This window comes from Solea solea, chromosome 4, assembly GCF_958295425.1.
Source record: "Solea solea chromosome 4, fSolSol10.1, whole genome shotgun sequence".
NCBI classification, from domain to species: Eukaryota; Metazoa; Chordata; class Actinopteri; order Pleuronectiformes; family Soleidae; genus Solea; species Solea solea.
Window position 1 is genome coordinate 20,758,004 of NC_081137.1, and position 21,512 is coordinate 20,779,515.

Sequence of the window (21,512 nt, forward strand, 5' to 3'; positions counted from 1 at the left end):
ACTGTACCTCACATGGTTATAGAAAAGTCCAGATATATCTAGAACTATGGATCTCGCGATAACTCCCCACGAGAAGTCAATAACCACCTTGCCACTGCAGCTTGCTCCCAACACAGATCACAGACACCGGTCAGCGGTGAGGATTATGTGTACTAGTATCGCGTCTTAAAAACGCCGAGGAACAACTGACTATCCCACTGGGCTTTGACATCTTTTCAACGCCATTGCCATACCTCTTACTTAATTTTGTACGCTTTTCTGTATATCACGTGGAATATTGAAGACAGACGTATCGTAGAAAATGTCAGTGGTGGGATTTGACTTGGGCTTTCAAAGCTGCTATGTAGCTGTAGCCCGAGCAGGAGGGATCGAGACAGTCGCTAATGAGTACAGCGACAGAAGCACACCGTAAGTACATACAATACTGATATTTAATATTTACTGTACGTGTGGTGAGACAGCTACAGAAAGTGATTAACATGGGACCGATGTAGTGCACGTGAATGCTGCTTCACTCACTAGCTACCATTTTGCGCAAGTTGTACCATGTGCCGGCTTATTAATTGAATTTCGGTATAAGTGAATTACTCGAGCAAATATTAGTCTTTCAATGTTGAAAGCCTTTATAAGTTAATATTTATCACTCACACAACCTCGTTGTGTACCCTCCAGCTAGCTATTAAGCGAAACCCAGTGAGTACTGTGCGCGTAGGCAACCGTTGTTCGTTGCCCGGCTCTCACAGGCGGACGGTGTTTCCCCTCCCGCATTGCTCAGCTTGTGAAGTCGAAAGCTCCGTCCATCCGGTGTGCGCCGTGTGATAAAGTGAGCGTCCTCGATGACAACGGCAACGCTTGTTGGAACGTTCTAGAAATTATATTACAGTAGTTTCCACTGGATGGGTTCACTGACTTTCACACACTCTTTATGTTAACATGTATTATAATTTTGTATAAAAGAAAATTACTATTTATGTGGTTAATATTGTACAAAGTTATCCATTCAGCTCATTTGACATACTAAGAGTACAATAGGCTAAACTCTGTACCCATAATAGTTGTGCTTCCTGCAATAAACTGAAAAAGATCATCTAATTAATTGTAATTCTCATCAATTGTATGGTTTTTTTAGGGTATTGTACATTTGAAATACATCATTCAGACCTTTATGAATGTTTTTGTATTTAAAATGTACAGGAAAAACAGTGTGTTGAAGGACGATTTCTCAAACAACCATGCAGAGAATTGATTTTATGACTGAATCTAGACTGCTGGATAAAATATGCAACATAAATATGTCTGATCACATTTCTGAGATTTCTCATTTATTTAAAAATTCAGCCAATTACTTCATTTTGCAATAGTTGTGGGCCCACACTTGTGGTGAGGTTTTTCCTCTGAGATCTGATGTATTGACCAGTCTTAGATGCCACCATCTGCCCGTGTGTTGACAGCGACTGTCGCTCTGACATCTGTGTTTGATGGGTCTGACTATAACGGGCACGTGTAGACCACCACAATCCACTGAGATACTCGGATACTGGACCACATCACTTCACTTTGTTTATCCACAAGTTAATGTTGAGAGATTAATCTTAGTGAGACTCTGTGCAGCTACAATTTCATATTTTTCGATATTGCAAAAGGTTTCCTTTGCTGCTGCTTTTGAGCAAAATAAAAACTGGAACTGTGATATTTTGCCTCATTCTAAACAAAACTAAATGTTGCTACTGGAGATATTGAAAATGGTATCTTTTGGTTAATGTGGGTTAGCCTTAGAAGTGCTGTGTCATGTGTGGGCATGAAATATAAACCATGCAATAAATAAACTGTTAAGCAAATATGTGAGGATTTGGAGTGTATTCAAAAATAGGTTATTGTTTTACAGTTGAACACAGTTTTTTTGTCTCCTTCAGGTCATTTGTATCGTTTGGACCAAGAAATCGCTCTATCGGAGCAGCTGCAAAGAGCCAGGTAAAATCTTTTTTTGAATTGTATGAAGGTTAATCTTGTGATAGTAACTTTATTTGATTTTGATTTTTCTCCTCTTCTGCCTTGTTGACAATGTCCAGGTGGTGACCAACTGTAAGAACACTGTTCAGGGATTTAAGCGTTTCCATGGCAGGGCATTCACAGACCCATACATCCAGTCAGCCAAGTCTACGGTTGTGTATGACTTGGCACAGATGCCATCTGGATCCACTGGTATAAAGGTAAGACTAAGAATATGAACTGTTACATCTTAATTAGAGATAGATGCTATGTTTCCATCATAGTACGGTTTGTTTTGGTACAGTACAGTACAGTCTGGAAATGGTTTCATCCAGGGTCAGGCTTGCGTTTCGATTGATCTGAACTGATTTATCAGCATTTCTGAATATTGAACTAACCAGTCAAACATGAAGAAGGAACAGTCATAAGAAAGAAATACAGAGAAAGCACAGCAAAACAAAGCAGCTTGAAAAAAAACCATATTGTTTTATTGACTGTTACTTCCTGTCCCCCCTCTGATGAAATACAAGTTTAATAACAACAAATGATACACAAACACAAAATGCAGACGTCAGATATCACTTGTATCACAACAAAAGTTATGGACAACAAAATAAAAGGTTTAGTGACTTGACAACAGTGATTGAGATTCTGAGAACAAAATGTGTATAATTACATTATACAATAAATGAGCCAGGCAGTATTTGTCTACCACTACCCCCTAAACCTTCAAATTAGTTTAATGCTTGCATTAAATACGAACAAGTTAAAAACATTGGTGTTTCCAGGTAGCTAGTGGAAGATCCAAAACATGCGTTAATATTTTGCAATGATGCCAATGATGATTATATGAATAGTTCTTGGTTTTGACACTGCAGGTAAACAGCCACACACTGTTACACATGTATTTCTCTGTTGGCCACATAAACAATTTGCCTCTAATTATCTCTGTACTTCTCTTGAACTTAAGGTGATGTATATGGAGGAGGAGAAAGTATTCAGCATCGAGCAGGTCACTGGCATGCTGCTGACCAAACTGAAGGAGACTGCTGAAAGTGCAATGAAGAAACCAGTTGCTGATTGTGTGATCTCTGTAAGCATTCCCATGGACATCTAACCATCTCACAGCTTCAGAAGAGTGCATTATTTCTGAAAATCATTTCTTACAAGGGCTTTGAGTAAAATGAAATTTACTAATGAAAGCACCCTCTGAGGTGTATAAATGTATCACTACCTGTCTATGTGACATGTTGTGCTCGAGGCACTTAACAGATGTCTTGCCTGAAGCTTAATTTCCTCTCTTGCACCTTGTCGGTGAAGAGTGGGAAGTGTGTGTTTCTGGCTGTGCCTGGTATATGAACAGCATCTGTTATGTAACGTTATGGGTCTCACACAGTGAGGCTTTTATTTTCACTGGGTCTAAATCTGTAGTTTACATCAGCACAAAACATGTTGTTATTATTACTGAGGCCATTATCTAAATATAGCTCTTGGGCCTTTCCACAGGAGAGATGTTTTGTTTTGGCACCGGGAGTAACAAACACGGTAGAGTTACCTAAAGATCTTGTGACGCAGACCGTTTATGCATCATTAGGGGTTAAAGTGATTATTAAGAAAAAAAAGAAGTGATTATTAACATCCAAGAAATGACGCATATGATGTAGCACTTGGACATGTGGTGCATTAATGGTGTATTGCAGTGGCCACTCTGTATGTATGAATCTTTTATTATTGTTGGTTCCAGTTAAAACCGCTTTCCAAGACTCTCAGTGTTAATATCCTCACTCGCAGACACTCAATAATATTCGTTAATACTGTTTATTTTCTTCATTTCCAGGTCCCAAGCTATTTTACTGATGTAGAGAGGAGGTCTGTCATGGATGCGGCTCAGATCGCAGGCCTAAACTGTCTACGACTAATGAATGAGACGACTGCAGGTACCTGAACGGGTTTCCTCTGAGTCATTTAAATGTGTATCTAATATTTATGTTATTTTGTGTTAGGGCTGTCTTCATCTCATGGAACAGTTGCACTGATTAAAATAAATCTTTGAGGGACGGATAATGTTGTTAGCTTCAGTCCAAGTGTGGAATGTCTCATTATCTATGAGTAATTGGTTGTGCCAGGCTATAGCAGAAAATCTATATGACATTGCAGATTTTACAGTGCAGTAGATGTCAGATCTAGGGCTACATTTTATTTAACTGTATGGATTGCCATGTTCTACTACAGTTCGAATAGGGAATACCAACTAATTTGGCTGGTATTGTGGTGAGGAGAAATCTAATCTGTTCTGCTGGTTTGTGGCAGTGGCTCTTGCATATGGCATCTACAAGCAGGACCTGCCAGCCCCAGAAGAGAAGCCCAGGATTGTGGTCTTTGTGGATCTGGGCCACTCTGGTTACCAGGTGTCGGTTTGTGCCTTCAACAAGGGAAAGCTTAAGGTGAGTCATGAATAATTTGTCTCTAATTCGTAAAGCAACATTGGATCATCATGTTTTGAGGACACAGCTCACTGTAGATGTTGGACAGGACCAAAAGGGTAAAAAGTGCTGTGTAACAGTGATTTGAACAACTTTCAGTCATTGAAACCAGGAATGTGAAACATTATATTACAAGAAGTGTTATTTCTAATTACTAATGTATTTCACCCATATACTGTGTGAGGTCTGCCTAGCAACAAACCCTAGTCCCAAAACATTGTCACTTAAAAAACACAGACTTGATTAGACCAGCTGCTGCCTCAGTTCAACTAGTGAGAATCTGACACTTTGTCTTTGACTTAAATATAAATATCAGTTCTTTTATCTTGATACCTAATGTAGCTGGATGGCTTGATACCACTTATATATACCATTTAAGTTGAGTATCGTATTGGCTCATCTCTACTTTTATCTGAGAACATATCCCCACTTTTATTTTATTTGCCTTTTTATTAATTTTAATGCTTTTATAACTTTTTGTTTTATCATCTTACATCGCTGGGATTGGTTTTATTGTTATATGTCAAGTTGGGTTTTATTTTGCTGCCCCATTGTAGGACTCTGTAACTCCTTGTGAAAAGTGATAAAACTGCTTATCTTTAAAAGTAAGTTTCACAATGAATCCCTTTTCTCCATCCGTCATCATCAGATCCTGGCTACAGCGTTTGATTCTGAACTTGGCGGGAAAGACTTTGACAACATCTTGGTCAACTACTTCTGTGAGGAGTTTGGAAAGAAGTACAAACTGGATGTCAAGTCTAAGCCCCGAGCACTGGTGCGGCTCTATCAAGAGTGCGAGAAACTCAAGAAGCTGATGAGTGCCAACTCCTCCGACCTGCCGCTCAACATTGAATGCTTCATGAATGACATTGATGTTTCTAGTAAACTAAACAGGTAAACCGTGAGAAACATTTTTTCATATATTATATATTTTTTTCATATATTTATAGTCTGAAGGCTGGTAAAACTGTTTTGATAAAAAGAATTATTACATGTGCAGCACATGTGGGCTTTCCCTGAGTATGCACCTATTAATAATGTTTGACCATGTGTCCCCAGAGGTCATTTTGAGGAGATGTGTGCGGGGCTGCTGGCCAAAGTAGAGGGTCCCCTGCGCAGCATCATGGAACAAGCCAGTGAGTATATATGACTTGAACAGAGCACATGCACACACAATTAGGCGGGGCTCAGTCATGTGCTCTGCTGAGACAGCCTTTCCCTCCAGACAGTAGTAACATGCCTGCCTCCCTTCAACCCTTCTATACTCATGCTCTATCACTTCCTGTATGCTCTTGCTTGTCCATTCTAAGCAGTCGTATGTCTTACGGTGATAAATGTCAGATTATATCATGTATGCTATTTTAAGTAGTTCTAAATCAGTGGATGTTTTGAGTTTTTAAATCCTTTTTTTTAGATAATCAAATTATGAGAGAAACAGGTTTTTTTGTTTGTTTTTTTTTATATTGAAGAAAAAAAAGGCCAATCTGCCCTTGTTTGTTATGACGCCACCTACTGTTTCATGCACCGTGCATTGCTTGATATACATAGACTAGGCCTACGCAGAACAAACATCAAGTCCTAATTGCTAGCGGTGTTGTGGACACTGTACACTTGTCTCTCTCCACTATTGACTTAAGATTCCATCCAAGCTGTGTAAGCACATTCGGTCCTTGAATTTCAGGGTATTGGCCCTGGAAAGTCCCTGAAATGTCCTTGAATTTGATGTCCTAAATATTTTTTTGTCTGCATGGGTTTATTGCATTAAGACTTTCAAGCTCAATCACAAGCTGTGATTGTGTAAGCTTAACAGGCATCTGTTTTGCGTCACACTTATTTGCTTCCTGTTTGCAGAACTGAAAAAGGAAGACATCTATGCGATGGAGATTGTTGGCGGCGCTTCCAGAATCCCAGCCATCAAAGAGCGAATCAGCAAGATCTTTGGCAAAGAGCTGAGCACCACCCTGAACGCAGATGAGGCTGTGGCCAGAGGCTGTGCTCTGCAGGTACAGCTATCATATCTATACAATACACACACTACGTTTAGAGCCAGATATTGAAAGATTCTGGCTATTCTTTTATACCTAAAACCATTGTTGTGTAACTAAAACCAGGACCATTGATCTACTCCTGCTGTTTGGTAAAGGTCACAGTTCTGAATATGTTGTAGCTGATTTTTCCCACGAGTTGTTATAGATTGTAATGACCTCTCTTCTCAGGTTGAATAATGACTTTGGTTTTGTATTTTGTTTTCTTCCACAGTGTGCCATCTTGTCACCGGCCTTCAAAGTTAGAGAATTCTCCATTACAGATGTTGTCCCCTACTCGATTTCCCTGAAATGGAATTCAGCCGCTGAAGATGGCGTGAGGTGCGATTTCTGTCTTGTGTCAACATTTCATAAGGAAATGTAGTTAGGACTTTGATTTCTTAGAGTTCAATAGAGAACATGGGGAACTTTACATGATGTAGATACCAACTATTTAAGAGTTGTCAATTAAAGCTGCACTTGGCAGGAGTTTCATCCACAGGTCGCTTAAATACTCGTAGGGATAGATGTTCTCAGTCCTGAGCAAGTACATGCAGATGCACTTGTTTGATAAGCGGCAGATGACCCGAGGCAATCTCTGAATCTGTCTATTGACACACATTTTACTGTTTTAAGTGTCTGGCTCACTTTGAGTCATTGATTTTTTTTCTAGGTTTCTTTGCAGTTTTGCAAGGTGTTGCCAAAGGACATACTGTATATAGTTGCAGTTAGTGTAGTAGAACAATTCGGGCCGGTCACGCTCCCTCAGAACTGCTCTGTGATTGGTTGAATCGCCCTATGACACTTCAGGTTTAGTTGTGAGGCTATCAGTATAGCCCATAGAAGGTGCAGAGTGAAAGCAGCAACTGGAACAGCTGTAATGTTTCATTCCTGTTGTGCTATAGGTTTGAACTGAATATTTTTGTTTCAAACAACTCTCAATATTAAATTATGATGTCCACACACGTGACAAGATTAAAGGTTTTTATAGGACTGTTGGGAACAACACCTGTCATTGTGTTTTCTGAGGCATTCAGTCAACCCTGTAGGATTATCTGCCACACCTGCCCACACCGATGGTTCACTTATACTACATAATCGTATGCCCGTGTCACACTGAATGTGGCACCGTGTTTGCTGCGTTTCACTTGTGCTGCATCTCCCATCTCTCCCCCACACCACCAAAATGATTATGACTTAATTTACTGATTTATCTTTGAGTGAAAATGGCACAAGTTTTGTTTACTTAGAGAGAGGGAGAGAGAATCTGCGCAGCTGCTAAAACAGTTTTAGAAATATAATATTTGTGTTTGTCATGTATTCAGATTCAGACCAGACAGTAAAACTGCAATGAGAGGTGTCACTTTTATGTAATAATGCTGGTAGAATGTCGATATCACTATCAACATATTTTCTATTGGTCTGTTTATGCTGGGATCTGAATGTGTCATGTGTTAACCAAAAAAAAAAAAAGGCAATACGCATGAGGATAAAAATAGACGTGTCTCTCAATGTAAACACAGCCACAGCGCAGCCACAATGCATCAAGTGTGAACCAGGTTTAATCTGAAGCCTTGTCCAGTTGCATTCACAGTTTATCATGTACTTTTACGGCCCACTCCATGCATATCTCTGGATCTGCTCTTGAAAATTCACTTCTCTTTTTGACCTCCTCCGGTTTTATTTTCAGTGATTGTGAAGTTTTCCCAAAGAACCATGCAGCTCCCTTCTCCAAAGTTCTGACCTTCTACCGGAAGGAGCCCTTCACCCTTGATGCCTACTACAACAACCCCAAGGAGCTGCCCTACCCCAGCACCACCATAGGTACTGCAGGTTCCCTTTCTCTGAGAAAAACTTACCAGTGATTATTTTGGGAATAAAACAAAATCAACACTAAATGAATAAGCTGTAGATACAGCAGATTTTTTTTGTATTGTAATACAAGCTCATGTCCAAAGTAATCCGTCACATATAGTGTGTTCATTTTTGTTGCCTTAGCTCTGAATGGCTGCATTTAGTGGTGCAGAGAGAGACAGAACCTTTGAGTATGTGCATAGTAACCAACTGACACATTTAGCTTTTAGTTTATTATGTTAAATGTTCCGTTGTCTCCAGTGTAATTACTTTATTTTTCTCACATATTAAATGTTATAATTTAGAGCAGCTCTCTGATTATATTTGTTACATTAATTCTCCTTGCTCACTGATAATGTTCTAACATTTTCCTCTTTCTTTGCCTCATAGGGCAGTTTAACATCCAGAATGTGGTTCCTCAGGCATCTGGAGAGAGTGCAAAGCTCAAGGTGAAAGTGCGGGTCAATGTCCACGGTGTGTTCAGTGTATCGAACGCTTCGCTCGTAGAAGTTGTGAAAACGGCCGAGGGTGAGGAGCCAATGGAGACAGACCCGACAGCGAAAGACGAAGAGGTGTGTATTGTTTACATTGGGATTATGAGTATGTGTGAGAAAAACTGTTCATCTGGTTGAATCTAAACTCTAAAAGCACACAAAACCTAAAGTACGAGACAGCTGCAATAATCACAACATATGAGAACATAATCGAGACAGAGAACAGAGGTTTTAATCCAGTTGGAATTTCTCAAAAGAGAAAATTAAACCATGAAAAAGGCTCAAACAGAAATGGACAATCTGGGGGTAATCAGAGTTACAACTCCTTGCAAATGTGTGTTTAGTGTTTGCTTTTTATCCATTTTCAAATAGCCCGAAATGAGACTATAGATCAAATTTATGACCACCACAAAGTGGTAAATGTGGGATCATGAACACAAGCCCTTTGTTTTGTTTATGGTGTCAGAACAAAATGCAGGTTGACCACGAAGATCAGAAGCATCAGTCTGGAGAAAATGGAGACAAGAAGTCTGAGGCTGAAGAGATGGAGGTAATTATGTGCTTGGCGACATTGGCAATATTATATATTTTTAAGATGTTTTATACAGAATTGCATTGGCAACGCAGAAACCCAGTCAACATTGAAAGGTCTCCTTGTTTTCACTATAAACTATTAAAAAGAGGAGAGCCAGCAGGCAAACATTTAGTGTAGTTGCCAATCGCTGTCGCCAACAAAAAAATGCTGGGTCAGCAAACCTTAATGAAAAATATTTTGCTGTCCGTCAGCTTCTTTTTTTGTCATCCCTAAATTGTATGTAAATGTTAACATTGCCTAACAGAAACAGATGTCTGAGAAAGTGGCACTAACGTGCAAGAATGATGACCTCTAAAAATGATCTAATAGCGTAGATACAACACAAATAAGTGAAATGGTTGGGAAGCTTTTGGCCCTCAGACTCATTCAGGTTCAAGGACTAAAAGCATGACACTTGGTTGAAAATGCCAACATGGAGCAAATTCTTTTCAAATTCTTTTTCAAATTCAAATTCTTTTCAACAAAGTGAGAGTGACTGTGACAAGAGAACAGAAGAGTTCTGATCAGCCAGAAAAACACGAGAAGCTTGTACATAAAAGAGTGGCTGCTTACAAGATTTCTGCTCATAGTACACACTCTTATCCCTTCACTAAAGAAGCAGCAGCAGCAGCAGCAGCAGTTGTCCAGACAAATATTTGTTCTCTCTCCCTTTCCAGATGACAGAGGAAGCCAAGCAGGAGAAGAAGAATGATCAACCCTCTCAGCCAAAGAAGCCCAAAGTGAAAACTAAGACAGTGGAGCTGCCCATAGAGAACAATTTGCACTGGCAGCTGTCCAGTGAAGTACTTAATATGTTTGTGGAGAATGAGGTAATGCTAATCATCAGGAATGTCTAGCATGCACACACAGTATTTCCCCCAAGCAAAGTTCTAGTGAGACTTTAAACTGCTGTTTTGTTTTTTGTTTTATTGAAAACAAGATTATGTTTTCCATCTCCTTTAATCATCAATTTGTTTTTGAGTGGTATTTTTGTGCACTGCAACACTGAAGTTGACCCAGCCACGCCTTCATCTTGTGGCTTTTCCAGGGCAAGATGATCATGCAGGACAAGCTGGAGAAGGAGAGGAACGATGCCAAGAACAATGTAGAAGAGTATGTGTACGAAATGAGGGACAAACTGCATGGCTCCCTGCAGAAGTTTGTGAACGACGCTGTGAGTAGTGATCCCCGCAGTTCTCTAGAGGGCAGTGTTAACTAAGTCATCTCAGCAGGTGAAGTTAGCAATCACCGTTCATTTAGGCTCCACATAAAAGGTCCAGTGTGTAACATTGAGGTCTGTATGTTGGCGGAGAATGAACATGCTACCCATAAATTTTCCTAACTTTATCCTTAGAATAAGCCTAACTTTAAGGAAGGACCTTCTTTAATAGAAGCCAACATGTCTGCTGGTTTATTCCTTTAAATACAAATTTCATGTTTTGTATTGTTAATGAAATCATAATTTACCTTTTGACCTTTTGTACAACATGTAGGATCGGGATGCATTCTCATTAAAACTGGAGGATACAGAGAACTGGCTGTATGAAGATGGAGAAGACCAACAGAAACAAGTGTACATTGACAAACTGGCTGAATTAAAGGTAACAAATGACTGCAGTTTCAACAGCCTTACAGCTTTAACAGCTAACAACTTAAGCAGCAAATGATATTAGTTAACTGATGGAAAACAGAATTGTAGATCTGATTTGTTTTTTGCTGACTAAATGTGACGCTCCCTCCAACAGAAACTGGGTCAGCCGATCCAGGAGAGATACATGGAAGCCGAGGAGAGGCCAAAAGCATTTGAGGAACTTGGCAGACAAATCCAGTTGTACATGAAGATTATTGAAGCGTACAAGGCAAAGGTAATCTGGCACAGGAAGCAAGATTCTTCACTGATAGTTTGACTGTATTTGAGCAGTGTCCCTCACTGACCTTTGACTATTAACTGTACTTAAATGGTTGTTTAGTTGAAATGTAATTACTGTATGTAGATGCACTAAGATTGCTTTTAAGTGGTTTAAGGTCACCTTATCCTCACTTTGATTCACAGCTGCTCAACTAACCCATGTTTACACTTTCAAAGCGGGGTTTTATATACAGTACTATATCCTGTGCTTTCAATAGGATGAGCAGTACGATCACCTGGATGAGCTGGAGGTGACTCGGGTGGAGAAGCAGGTGAATGATGCCATGGTCTGGATGAACACCAAGATGAACCTGCAGAACAATCAGGACCTCACCCAGGATCCTGTGGTTAAAGTCGAGGAGATCAAGGCCAAATCTAAGGTACTGAGAGCGCGAATGATGCACACAGTTGTAGGGTTTTCATCAGTTACATTCAATATACAAATATCTCAGTTGTCATCAGTGTGTAGTCTCTGGGGATTGTATTGTGTTAAGCCCATAATAAACATACTCTCCCCTGATTGAAATGCTGCCTAGACACATTATTATTTTTTCCACATGTCATTTTTCTAAGGTTTAAATTCTGTTTAAGCAACATGGTCAGGTTTAATACAGTACTTCTTATTCTTCTGGAACATGTGGAGTTTGCATGTTTATGAGTGAATAGTTGTAAGTCTCTGTATGTTGGCCCTGTGATGAACTGGCGACCTGTACCCCACCATGTCGGCTGGGATTGGCACCAGCAACCATGCAGTCCTCAGGTGGAGGATAAAGTGATCTCCTCAGGCCTCCAGCTTTTTCTATGCCCTGCTGCATCTTTGTAGTCCCAGCAGTTAAATGTGAAACAGCACTGTTTGTAGAAGTGAATATAAGTATGGTCAAGTTCTCTTCTAAAAAAAAAACAAAAAAACACTTAATTTTGTTCAGGAGCTTTATCAAGCCTGCAATCCCGTGGTATCCAAACCCAAGCCCAAGGTGGAGCCTCCCAAGGAGCAGAAGACGGAGAATGGACCAATCAATGGACAGGAGGGATCAGAGAGCCAGCCGTGCAACCAAGACAAAGCCACACCTGCAGCAACGGAACAGGACAAGGCAGACAACAAGCTCCCTAAAATGGACATTGACTAAAATCTCCAGCTGTTTCCCCAAGGTTCAACTCTGTTTGTCCTGCTACTCGCTCCAGATTCTGTTGTTTTCCTGAGATTGTTGTTGTTGTTGACACAGTAGCCTCTCTCTCTTGAAGACAAGACAGCAGCAGCATCCTTAATCAGTGCAATTTATCCATCAGCCACCTCGACATGTCGGTTCTTGTTTCCTTTTAAATACTAAAATATTGCATAATATTAATATTGACTGGACTACTTTATGAAGTAGGAGTTGTGTTTGTGGGATGATAACTGCTTTCTCTGTGTTTCTTTGACGGCCATTAAGTTTAAGAATGTTCAGTCGTTCTTTAATCCATTTACTTAAGCTAAGAATATCAGGTTTAAAGAAGCATGCAAAATGCCTCTGGAAAAACAGTAACAATCAAAGGATTCATGAAGATGTAAAATAACACAGTGCGTCTAAATAAGATGTAGATACAGTGGCACTTATAGACAAATGTTTCAAATTGTACATGATGTTTTTTTTTCTCTACAAAACAATGTTGAATGCTGGATTATTACATAAAAGGACAGGCTGGGTTTTTCATGTTACTTGTACTGTATGTTGCATTTAGATACTACAATATACTGTCATGCAGTATTTCATGATTTGGCTTTTCTCATTAGAAAGCTATGGTCCACTGTTATGTTCTCTGGTAGCCTTGTATTGCTTTTTCTACTTAACTGTGGATGCTGGTTTAACAAATCACCTTTGGGTGCTGCTGTGGTTGCCACATCACAAAGCAAAAATAATACAAAAAAAAAAATCAATAAAAAGACAATGTGGGAAATTGATTATTGGAATACTTTTCATTTTAATGATAGTCCAAAAAATGGCAAAATGTCCTGGTCCCAAATTCTCAAATGTGACTACTTTCAAAATAATCTCTTGTCAGTTTCAGCTGTGGGACAGAAAAGGGGAAAAACATTTTTTGGTGCTACAGATGCAGTCATCTTGTTCCACCTTGTTTCTACAGCAGGGGACAAACGCGACAACGTGTACATTATGCATATCGAAGGAGAAGCTGACCATGCAACCAAAGAATGACACTTTTTGGTATGCAAAGGCCACCCACGTCCCCGCTTGCCAAGAGATTGGTCTTAAAATCTTAGAAACTAGACGTTTTAAAGAGTGGGAGAAAGAAAACAACTGAAGGGTCTAAGCTCCTCTCTTCAAGTCATTCAGTTATTGTGGTCAAATGTGCCTACATCAGCTATGTTATGCTAAAATACATTTTGCGAAAACTTAAGGACATACAAATATGTATTTAAACATGAGAATTAATCCTCAATGGGTGAATCCAAAACTGTATTCTTCCCCACTGTCTAGCAAGGTGATTATAGTTAACAAAATAACAAAAAATTTAAATTTAAAAACATTTTTTTAATCGAAATAAAAATAAGAACTAGAGTTTAAACTAATAAAAAAAATAAACTCTAAAAACTAATTAAAACTAACTAATTTTAAAAACAAAAAGTCAAAATAAAAACTAAAGATAATGAAAAATCCAAAACTAATTTAACCTTGTTGTCTGCTTGTTTCAAGTGTTTCAAGTCATTAAAGTGCAGACATTTTGAGAAAAAAAATAAGATCAGTTTTGTCCGATGCCGTAACATTTTGAATAGATGAGCACAAATATTCTCATGTTTTATTTTGAAAACCTCCACATATTAGCTCACTTCGTGTTTTAGTAGATTACAACCGTCATTACGGGACTTTCCTCATGACCCAGTCAGGGGCCAGAAGTCAGTAGTCTGTGTGGTTCGACAAGAAGGTAAGGAATGTTCTATTTTCGCTGCGGAACAGTGACGCAGCACTTTCACCCCTTTATGGTCGCTTTGATATTAAGTGCAGCGTAATGACAGCGTTCTGCGCTGCTGTAACAGGAAAAGTTTACAGCAGTGTCCAGCTACCACTGTAGCCATGGCCACTGTTTACAGTAGCTAACAATGCTAGGCTAGCTGTCTAAGCTGGCTAACGCATAAAGTTATTTAACTACTCCCCCAGCTAACTGTGTTTTTTGTGCGAAGTGTCGTGTGACCCTGACGAAAGCAACAGCAATCACAGTAATTTGCGAAATTGTCATTAATCTACGAGTACGATTGAGCAAGTTGACTTGTGTTAGAGAGTCCGCGAGCTAGCCTGCTAGCATAACGAGAGAGCGACGAATAAGCTGATGTCAAGTCACGACAGTGTTACGTGGGTCGTTTATCTACGTTTAGTTACAATAACAATAGGTAGTATATTGGACTAGTTTAGCTGAAACTAGTTAAAGACAGTATTACATAATAACGTAACTTCATGCTGGCTTATTGTTCATCTTAAATTGTAGTTTTATAGACAGTTTTGTAACCTACATCTGTGACGTTGAAGGGTGTTGCGTTATTAAGTCAAGTGTTTCAGTTATTACTTATTTTTATTATGACAAGTTGCTCACAAGTTTCTGACATGAACCAATCAGCAAATAGTTATTGAGAAAATCGATAGATTCATTTATTGTGAACATATCTGTTGGTTACAGTCCTATATTAACATATCAGCACTGAAATGAAATTTAAAGTATTATTTATCTACAAGGCTGGTGGTTGATTGCATGTATATTAATTATCTTTGCTGTATACTTAAAAGAGATCCACCAGTATTATAAGTTATGTGGCATTTGCTGACTCTTGTGAGTGTTACCTACACTGTGATGTAAATCTGCTATCCCCCTGTGTTGCAAGTGTTAGACTTTTTGTGATGATTAAATTATGTCACATGTTATTGCTGTTGTAGGAATGTAAATGTCTGAGGACAGGGAAGCCCAGGACGATGAGCTGCTTGCTTTAGCAAGTATTTATGATGAGGAGGAGTTCCGCCAAGCACAGTCTGCACAGGGAGGAGAGATCCAACTCTGCCTGGAGCTTCCTCCAGATTTCAAAATTGTTGTCAAAGGTATACATTCAAAGAGAAGCTATGTAATACCAGAAGAAAAATATGTGCAACTTCTGCAGAAAATCAGTTCTGTAGTAATGCTTTGATTGTGCAATGTACAGTACTCTTCAAAAGCCCTGCTCTTTTAAAACATTTTAAATTCCTTCATTCTGCATTTTTTAAATGTGAAATATTTATGCTCTCATATAACGACACCTCTATTGCAGGAGAGAAGCAATCTGAATATGATGTCAGCTTCTTCCCGCCTTTGGTGCTGAACTTTGAGCTGCCTGCAGACTATCCTTCTATATCCTCACCAATCTTTACTCTCAGCTCAAAATGGATGACCAGAGCACAGGTAACAGTTTGCCTATATTAACACACAGTCACCAATTGTTAGACTATATTTAAACTTGCAACAATTCTAATCTCTAATCTCTGCAGTAAAGACACATGTAACATTTGGCAGCAAGACATGTTACCTAAGCCTTTACTTACTCCTGCTAGTCAGGACTAGGTCACTATAAATTGACTTGAAAACATTTGCACTAAAGTTTACCAACAGTACTCGATACAGCGCCCGAGAAGAACATCTTATGATTTAATTTTTGAATACAAGATTGCACCCCACACCTTTTCGGCTCTACGTTCCAGAATAAATATCATCTGCCATTGTATCTCCTCAGATGAGCACTCTGTGTCGGCGCCTGGATGAGCTATGGGAGGAGAATCAAGGTAGTGTGATTATTTTCACATGGATTCAGTTCATCAAAGAGGAGGCTCTGGATTTTCTGGGCATCCAGTCTCCTCTTGAAGTCATCAGAGGGGGAAATAAGCCAGGTGGTGAGCGCAGGAAAACTGACCCTGCAGCTACAGGTATAGAAATGATATATATATATATGTATGCTTTTTTAAATTTTGATTGTGACCAGTCCGCTGTGGCAAATATAATAATCACCAAATTGTATCTATTTTTTTATTAGTTTGTTTTATTTAAAGCAAATTCTCAGAAATTTCAGATTTTTAAATGAATGTTTTCTTGTTTCTTTGCTACATTTAACATTTTGTGAAAAATGGACTAAACAACTAATCAATTAATTGAGAAAGTGATCACTGCACTGTGCAAACGCTTGAGGCATGTGTGCAAATGCTGTAAAGTCATAATTCTTTCACAAATATACAAATATAGGCAGTTTGTTCGCCTCAGGGATGGAGGGCAGTACAGTAATGACTGTCTGTCTGTCTGTCAACAGTGAAGCATGACATTCTGTGCAAGTTTGGGGCTGCATTTCTGCAAATGGGAGTTGGGGATTTGGTCAGAGTTAATGGCGTTCTTAATTCCGAGAAATACAAACAGATACTTATCCATAAGGGAGATATCTGATTGGCCCCATATTTATTCTGCAGCAGGACAATGTGATGCTATGGCCCACACAGAGCTCTGATCTGAAGGCATAGGGTGGTGTAGTGGCGACCGAACACTGAATTCCAAAGCCATCGGAAGTCATTAGCTGTAGGTAGGTTCCTACGGGCTTGAGTTACGTGAAGGGTTTGCACATTTATTTCTACTTGCCGTACACCCAAGTTACATTTTAACCTACATGTATCCAAGCTTCTTTAAGATCAACAACACATAGAAATATTCCCTTGATGTTCCAGGTCGTGAATGGCGATCGATTGATTTAACAGTCGTCTAACGTAACCTAACATAACAGAGTGAAAAAAACTTTTTACACCAAACCTTGTACAGCTTCTGATGGACACGTCAACCTACTAAACTGCTAGATATTTCCCAGTACATATCCCCCAATCCCTCTATCTATCGTAGCTGTCAAAGATACCAAAGTGTCCATGGTACCTTTGACATCAAAGATCCACAAAGCCACATTCCTTTCTTGCAAGAATATTTACTCAAAGGCTTAAGGCCAACATTTAACTAACTGTTCACAAATTACACTGTAACAAGTAATCCTGCACTAACCCTAAACTAAATTAACTCAATACTGGCTCCTACAGGTGGACATACCAAATATTTATTTAGATTTTTCCTCCATGAGCTCACTCAGCATTGATTAAAAAAAACTACAACAATTAGAATTTATATTTGTGAAAGCATTCTTACTGTTACAGCATTTGTTCACAGACACCTGCTTAAAATCTTTGCACAGTAATGTATGCATGCAAGTATATGTCTGTGTGCAAATATGCCTCCTCTGGTCTCTTTTGATTGTTGCCCCAATCTTTGATCTTGAGTCCTGGTTTAAGCTTAAATAAAAATACTGATTTATATATTAAATATTGTTTAATATTGTTTAGCTCTAACACAGACTGGGAGTCAATCTGAAAAAGCCGAGGAGAAGATCATTAAAGAGAAGAAGGAAAAGTCTGAAGCGCAGTTGACACCGTGTTCTCACCTGGACCAACGGGCCGTCCTTTTGAGGGAACCGCACGCCGACATCCTACCTCAGCTCCTTGACTTTGATGAGACGCAGCGCCAGAGGGTGTTTGACAGCAAGGTGTTCTGCTGTGGGATCTGCTTTGCAGAGAAGATGGGTGCCAACTGCCTTTGCTTTAAGGAATGTCAGCATGTCTACTGCCAGGCGTGCATGACGGAATACTTCCAGATCCAAATACGGGACGGCAATGTTCAGTGCCTTAATTGCCCTGAGCCAAAATGTACCTCTGTAGCCACACCGTTGCAGGTAAGACAGGGGGTTTGTTTGGTACAGCATGTGATTACACTGTATCTCTGGAGTTCTGAAGCCTGACGAGTTGAATTCACATTTTCAATTTCCCCAACCCTGTCATTTTTAACTTAACATTTGGAGAGCAGAAACCTCTGGCAAGGCTGCTAGTATTGACTCCATATCAGAATTCCAATCTAATACTTTCTTCCATGGGTCATAACTGGAGCTGAAACGGTTACTAAATTAATCGTCAACTATTTTGATAATCGATTCATTAGTTTGAAGCTAAAAACAAGCATTAAAACAAGATTTCTGATTGTTTTAGCTTCTTAAATGGGAATATTTTCTGGTTTCTTTGCTCCAGATTACAAAGAAATCATTTAAAGTGAATCAGTTTGTGGACAAAACAAGACATTTGAGAAACATCATCGTTTCCTGGTTTGACAAACACTTCAAACTCCAAACACATTTTCTGATATTTTATTGATCAAATGATGACTCGATTAATCAAGAAAAGTTAGTTGCATCTCTAGTCATAGACATCCAAATGTTCCTTTAAATTTGTCCATTTACTTTTTGAGTTATACTGCCCTAACATGGCTAAAAATGTAACCTCTTATTTGAGGTAATAAACAAGTTCCTCTGCTTTTCGTCCTCCATCTCCGTTTTTCAGGTCAAGCAGCTTGTGGATGATGAGCTGTTTGCTCGTTATGACCGCTTGCTGCTACAGTCCACTCTGGACCTCATGGCCGACGTGGTCTACTGTCCCCGTACGTCCTGTGGCACCGCTGTCATGGTGGAGCCGGACACAACTATGGGCATTTGCACTGCCTGTCAGTATGCTTTCTGCACACTGTGCAAGCTGGGTTATCACGGGCTCTCGCATTGTAAAATCAATGCAGGTAATATAAATGGAAAAATTAGTTTTTCTTAATAAGAAGTTTTAAAACAAGTTGTTTTAGTGGATAAAAAGTTATTTTACTTTCATGTTAAGCATTTTATTTACTTTATGTCATGAAAACATTTATACATGGGTGAAAAATGAGTTACACCAATTGAGGGATTGTTGCATTTAGTTACATTTTCAAAGAAGAAATTTTAACTGTCTTATCGACCCTGAGATTAAAACTTCTTTTCATCTTCTCTTAAAGATGAATTGCGTAACCTCAGAGATGAGTACCTGTCGGCTACAACTCAGGGCCAGAAGTTCATGGAGCAACGGTTTGGGAAGAGAGTCATCCAGAAAGCAGTGGAAGAGTCCTTTAGCAGAGACTGGCTTGACGAGAACTGCAAGGGCTGCCCACGCTGTGGAACCAATATACAGGTTTGGCTCCTTCTGCTGGTTACAGGATAGCGGAACATCATCACTGGGGATTAGTTAACTGTGTTACCGCCTGTGTTTGATGCACACTTCTGGTGAAATTGACGCGCATGATTGAAAATGCTACTTTTAAACTGTGCTTAGATTTTTGTTAATATCTGTGATGCACTGTAGCTTGTGTCCTGTCACTGAATATTTCAGCAAACCTCTAATATGACTTGAGTTCTGGCTGAAGCTGATAGTTCATACCATTTTCAAAAAAAGTCAGTACAAACAAGAAATTCATGTTTTTGTAACCAGCTGTTGTCTCTTACTAATGACATAATGTCGTGTGTTGTCCCGATCAAAAGACGGCAGTAAGCCACGTCGTGTGAACTTGCCTTTAAACCTCGACTCCTGTGTCTCTCTCTCTAGAAAGAGGACGGCTGTAACAAGATGACTTGTACCTCGTGTAAACAATATTTCTGTTGGCTGTGCCTGGGCCACCTCAGCAGAGTCAACCCATACGGTCACTTTAACAACCCAGGGTTGCCGTGTTACAATCAGTGAGTATAAACAGTTTCTCTCTCTACAACCAATAATAATCCAAGACCTTCTGTCCGTTTGCAAAGACAGTTGACCGTTCATTTCCTTGCTTGTTGCAGACTCTTCCACGGTGTAGACATAGAGGATGAAGAAGATGACTTCTGGAGTGACGAGGAGGACTGACACCAGTGCAGTGGCACTGTTTGCTTCTCATGAATGCACTTTAACTAACTTAACAATTACATCACCTTCCCCGTGTCTGGGTTAGCCAAACAATCTCCCTACAGTAATGTGTCAGGGCACAGAGAAATCTCACAGAGGTTTCTGTGGTTATTGAATCAGGATGAGCAAGAGTGGCAGTAGCTTTTATGTCGAGAGTGAAGCAGATGGGGTGATTACAGAATTCACAGTTTTCCACCTCCCATCGACACAAACCCCTCTAAATATGATAATGTGATCATTCAAAACTCTAACGGGAAGTGGATTTCTCTTTATTTTACAGTAGATCATGTCTACATAATTTTCTAAATGGTTTCATAATCAGTTGAAGTGTTTAATCTCAGTGTAGTCCAGACAGATACTGGACTATCCACGCTGCCTGTCGGAGGGAAAAGTTAGAACTCTGCACTTTTCTTTCTGTGTCATATTACAAACGTTAAGTAGCAACTCTTTGTCGAGCATTTTAGCACATGTTCAGAGTATGACATGGCTAACTTTATGAGGAACAACCCTAAAGGTGGAGGATCATGTATGAATGTATTTATCCAACACTCTTAATACACACAATGAACAAATAGGAATAAACCGATGGAGGCCAGCCAGGCCGCTAAAGCAGAGGTTTCTATTTTGTTACCATTGTTGGGCTTTGTTGGGGTGAATACAATGGGTTTCCCATTCTTGTTGGTCAATATACACACAAAGTGCAATGTGCAGGGTATGTTCTGTATGTTACATGTACAGGGCAGGGTTGTCTTCTCCTGTGATGCAGTTTTACCAGTCATGTTTTTTTCCCCTTTTTCTTGAGTTTTACAAAAATGCTCGAGCAGGTTGTAGAGATGAATTTCGTTCTTGTCCATACACAATTTAATCAATTGAGGACACTACAGTAAATATTAGTGCCAGCAGAGCATCCCAATGGTTTACTGGGATTTTGATAATGATGTTCAGGCCTTGGTGAGCAGCCAGGACATATCAGTATGATATGGACTAGTTGAACACTCTCCTTTGTCATGTTATCGTTGCCAAATGTTAGTAAGGCCATTGCATTGGACAATATTTACATAAATGTATGTTAATTTATTCTATGCCATCAAAAGTTAATCGGGGAAAAGGGCTATTTAATGCTAGCAGCGTTGTATGAAATTGTTGCAGACTTTCATCAAATTTGCTTATTTCAGATTTAATGTTCTCTTATTCATTCATTCATTCAATACACACAGTTTATCTGTTCCATCAATGCAGACTCTGTAATTTCATGCCTTGTATACGATGCTTTTAAATAAAGGTCATGCAGAATTCTGTTTAAATGCATTTGTCAAAGTAAGGATTACCTCTGACTGTGTTGTTTATTTTATTCGCTGCATCTAAAACTGTT

At 39.4% G+C, this 21,512-nt stretch overlaps 2 protein-coding genes across 2 annotated transcripts; both read left to right on the forward strand.

Moving 5' to 3' along the window:
* The first annotated feature begins 92 nt into the window (after positions 1-92).
* LOC131458736 (heat shock 70 kDa protein 4-like) lies at positions 93-13,266 on the forward strand. The gene is made up of 19 exons (XM_058627961.1): positions 93-408; positions 1,914-1,971; positions 2,070-2,210; positions 2,960-3,082; positions 3,827-3,926; positions 4,300-4,433; positions 5,122-5,366; positions 5,532-5,608; positions 6,324-6,475; positions 6,732-6,838; positions 8,187-8,320; positions 8,741-8,922; positions 9,311-9,394; positions 10,096-10,248; positions 10,467-10,592; positions 10,912-11,019; positions 11,164-11,283; positions 11,546-11,707; positions 12,254-13,266. The coding sequence occupies exons 1-19, from the start codon at positions 302-304 to the stop codon at positions 12,452-12,454; spliced, it is 2,514 nt and encodes an 837-aa protein (XP_058483944.1). The 5' UTR covers positions 93-301; the 3' UTR covers positions 12,455-13,266.
* Positions 13,267-14,166: 900 nt separating this feature from the next.
* rnf14 (ring finger protein 14) lies at positions 14,167-21,444 on the forward strand. The gene is made up of 9 exons (XM_058628023.1): positions 14,167-14,246; positions 15,248-15,406; positions 15,613-15,743; positions 16,072-16,261; positions 17,702-18,087; positions 18,746-18,974; positions 19,224-19,396; positions 19,808-19,938; positions 20,038-21,444. The coding sequence occupies exons 2-9, from the start codon at positions 15,256-15,258 to the stop codon at positions 20,099-20,101; spliced, it is 1,455 nt and encodes a 484-aa protein (XP_058484006.1). The 5' UTR covers positions 14,167-14,246; positions 15,248-15,255; the 3' UTR covers positions 20,102-21,444.
* The last annotated feature ends 68 nt before the right edge of the window (positions 21,445-21,512 follow it).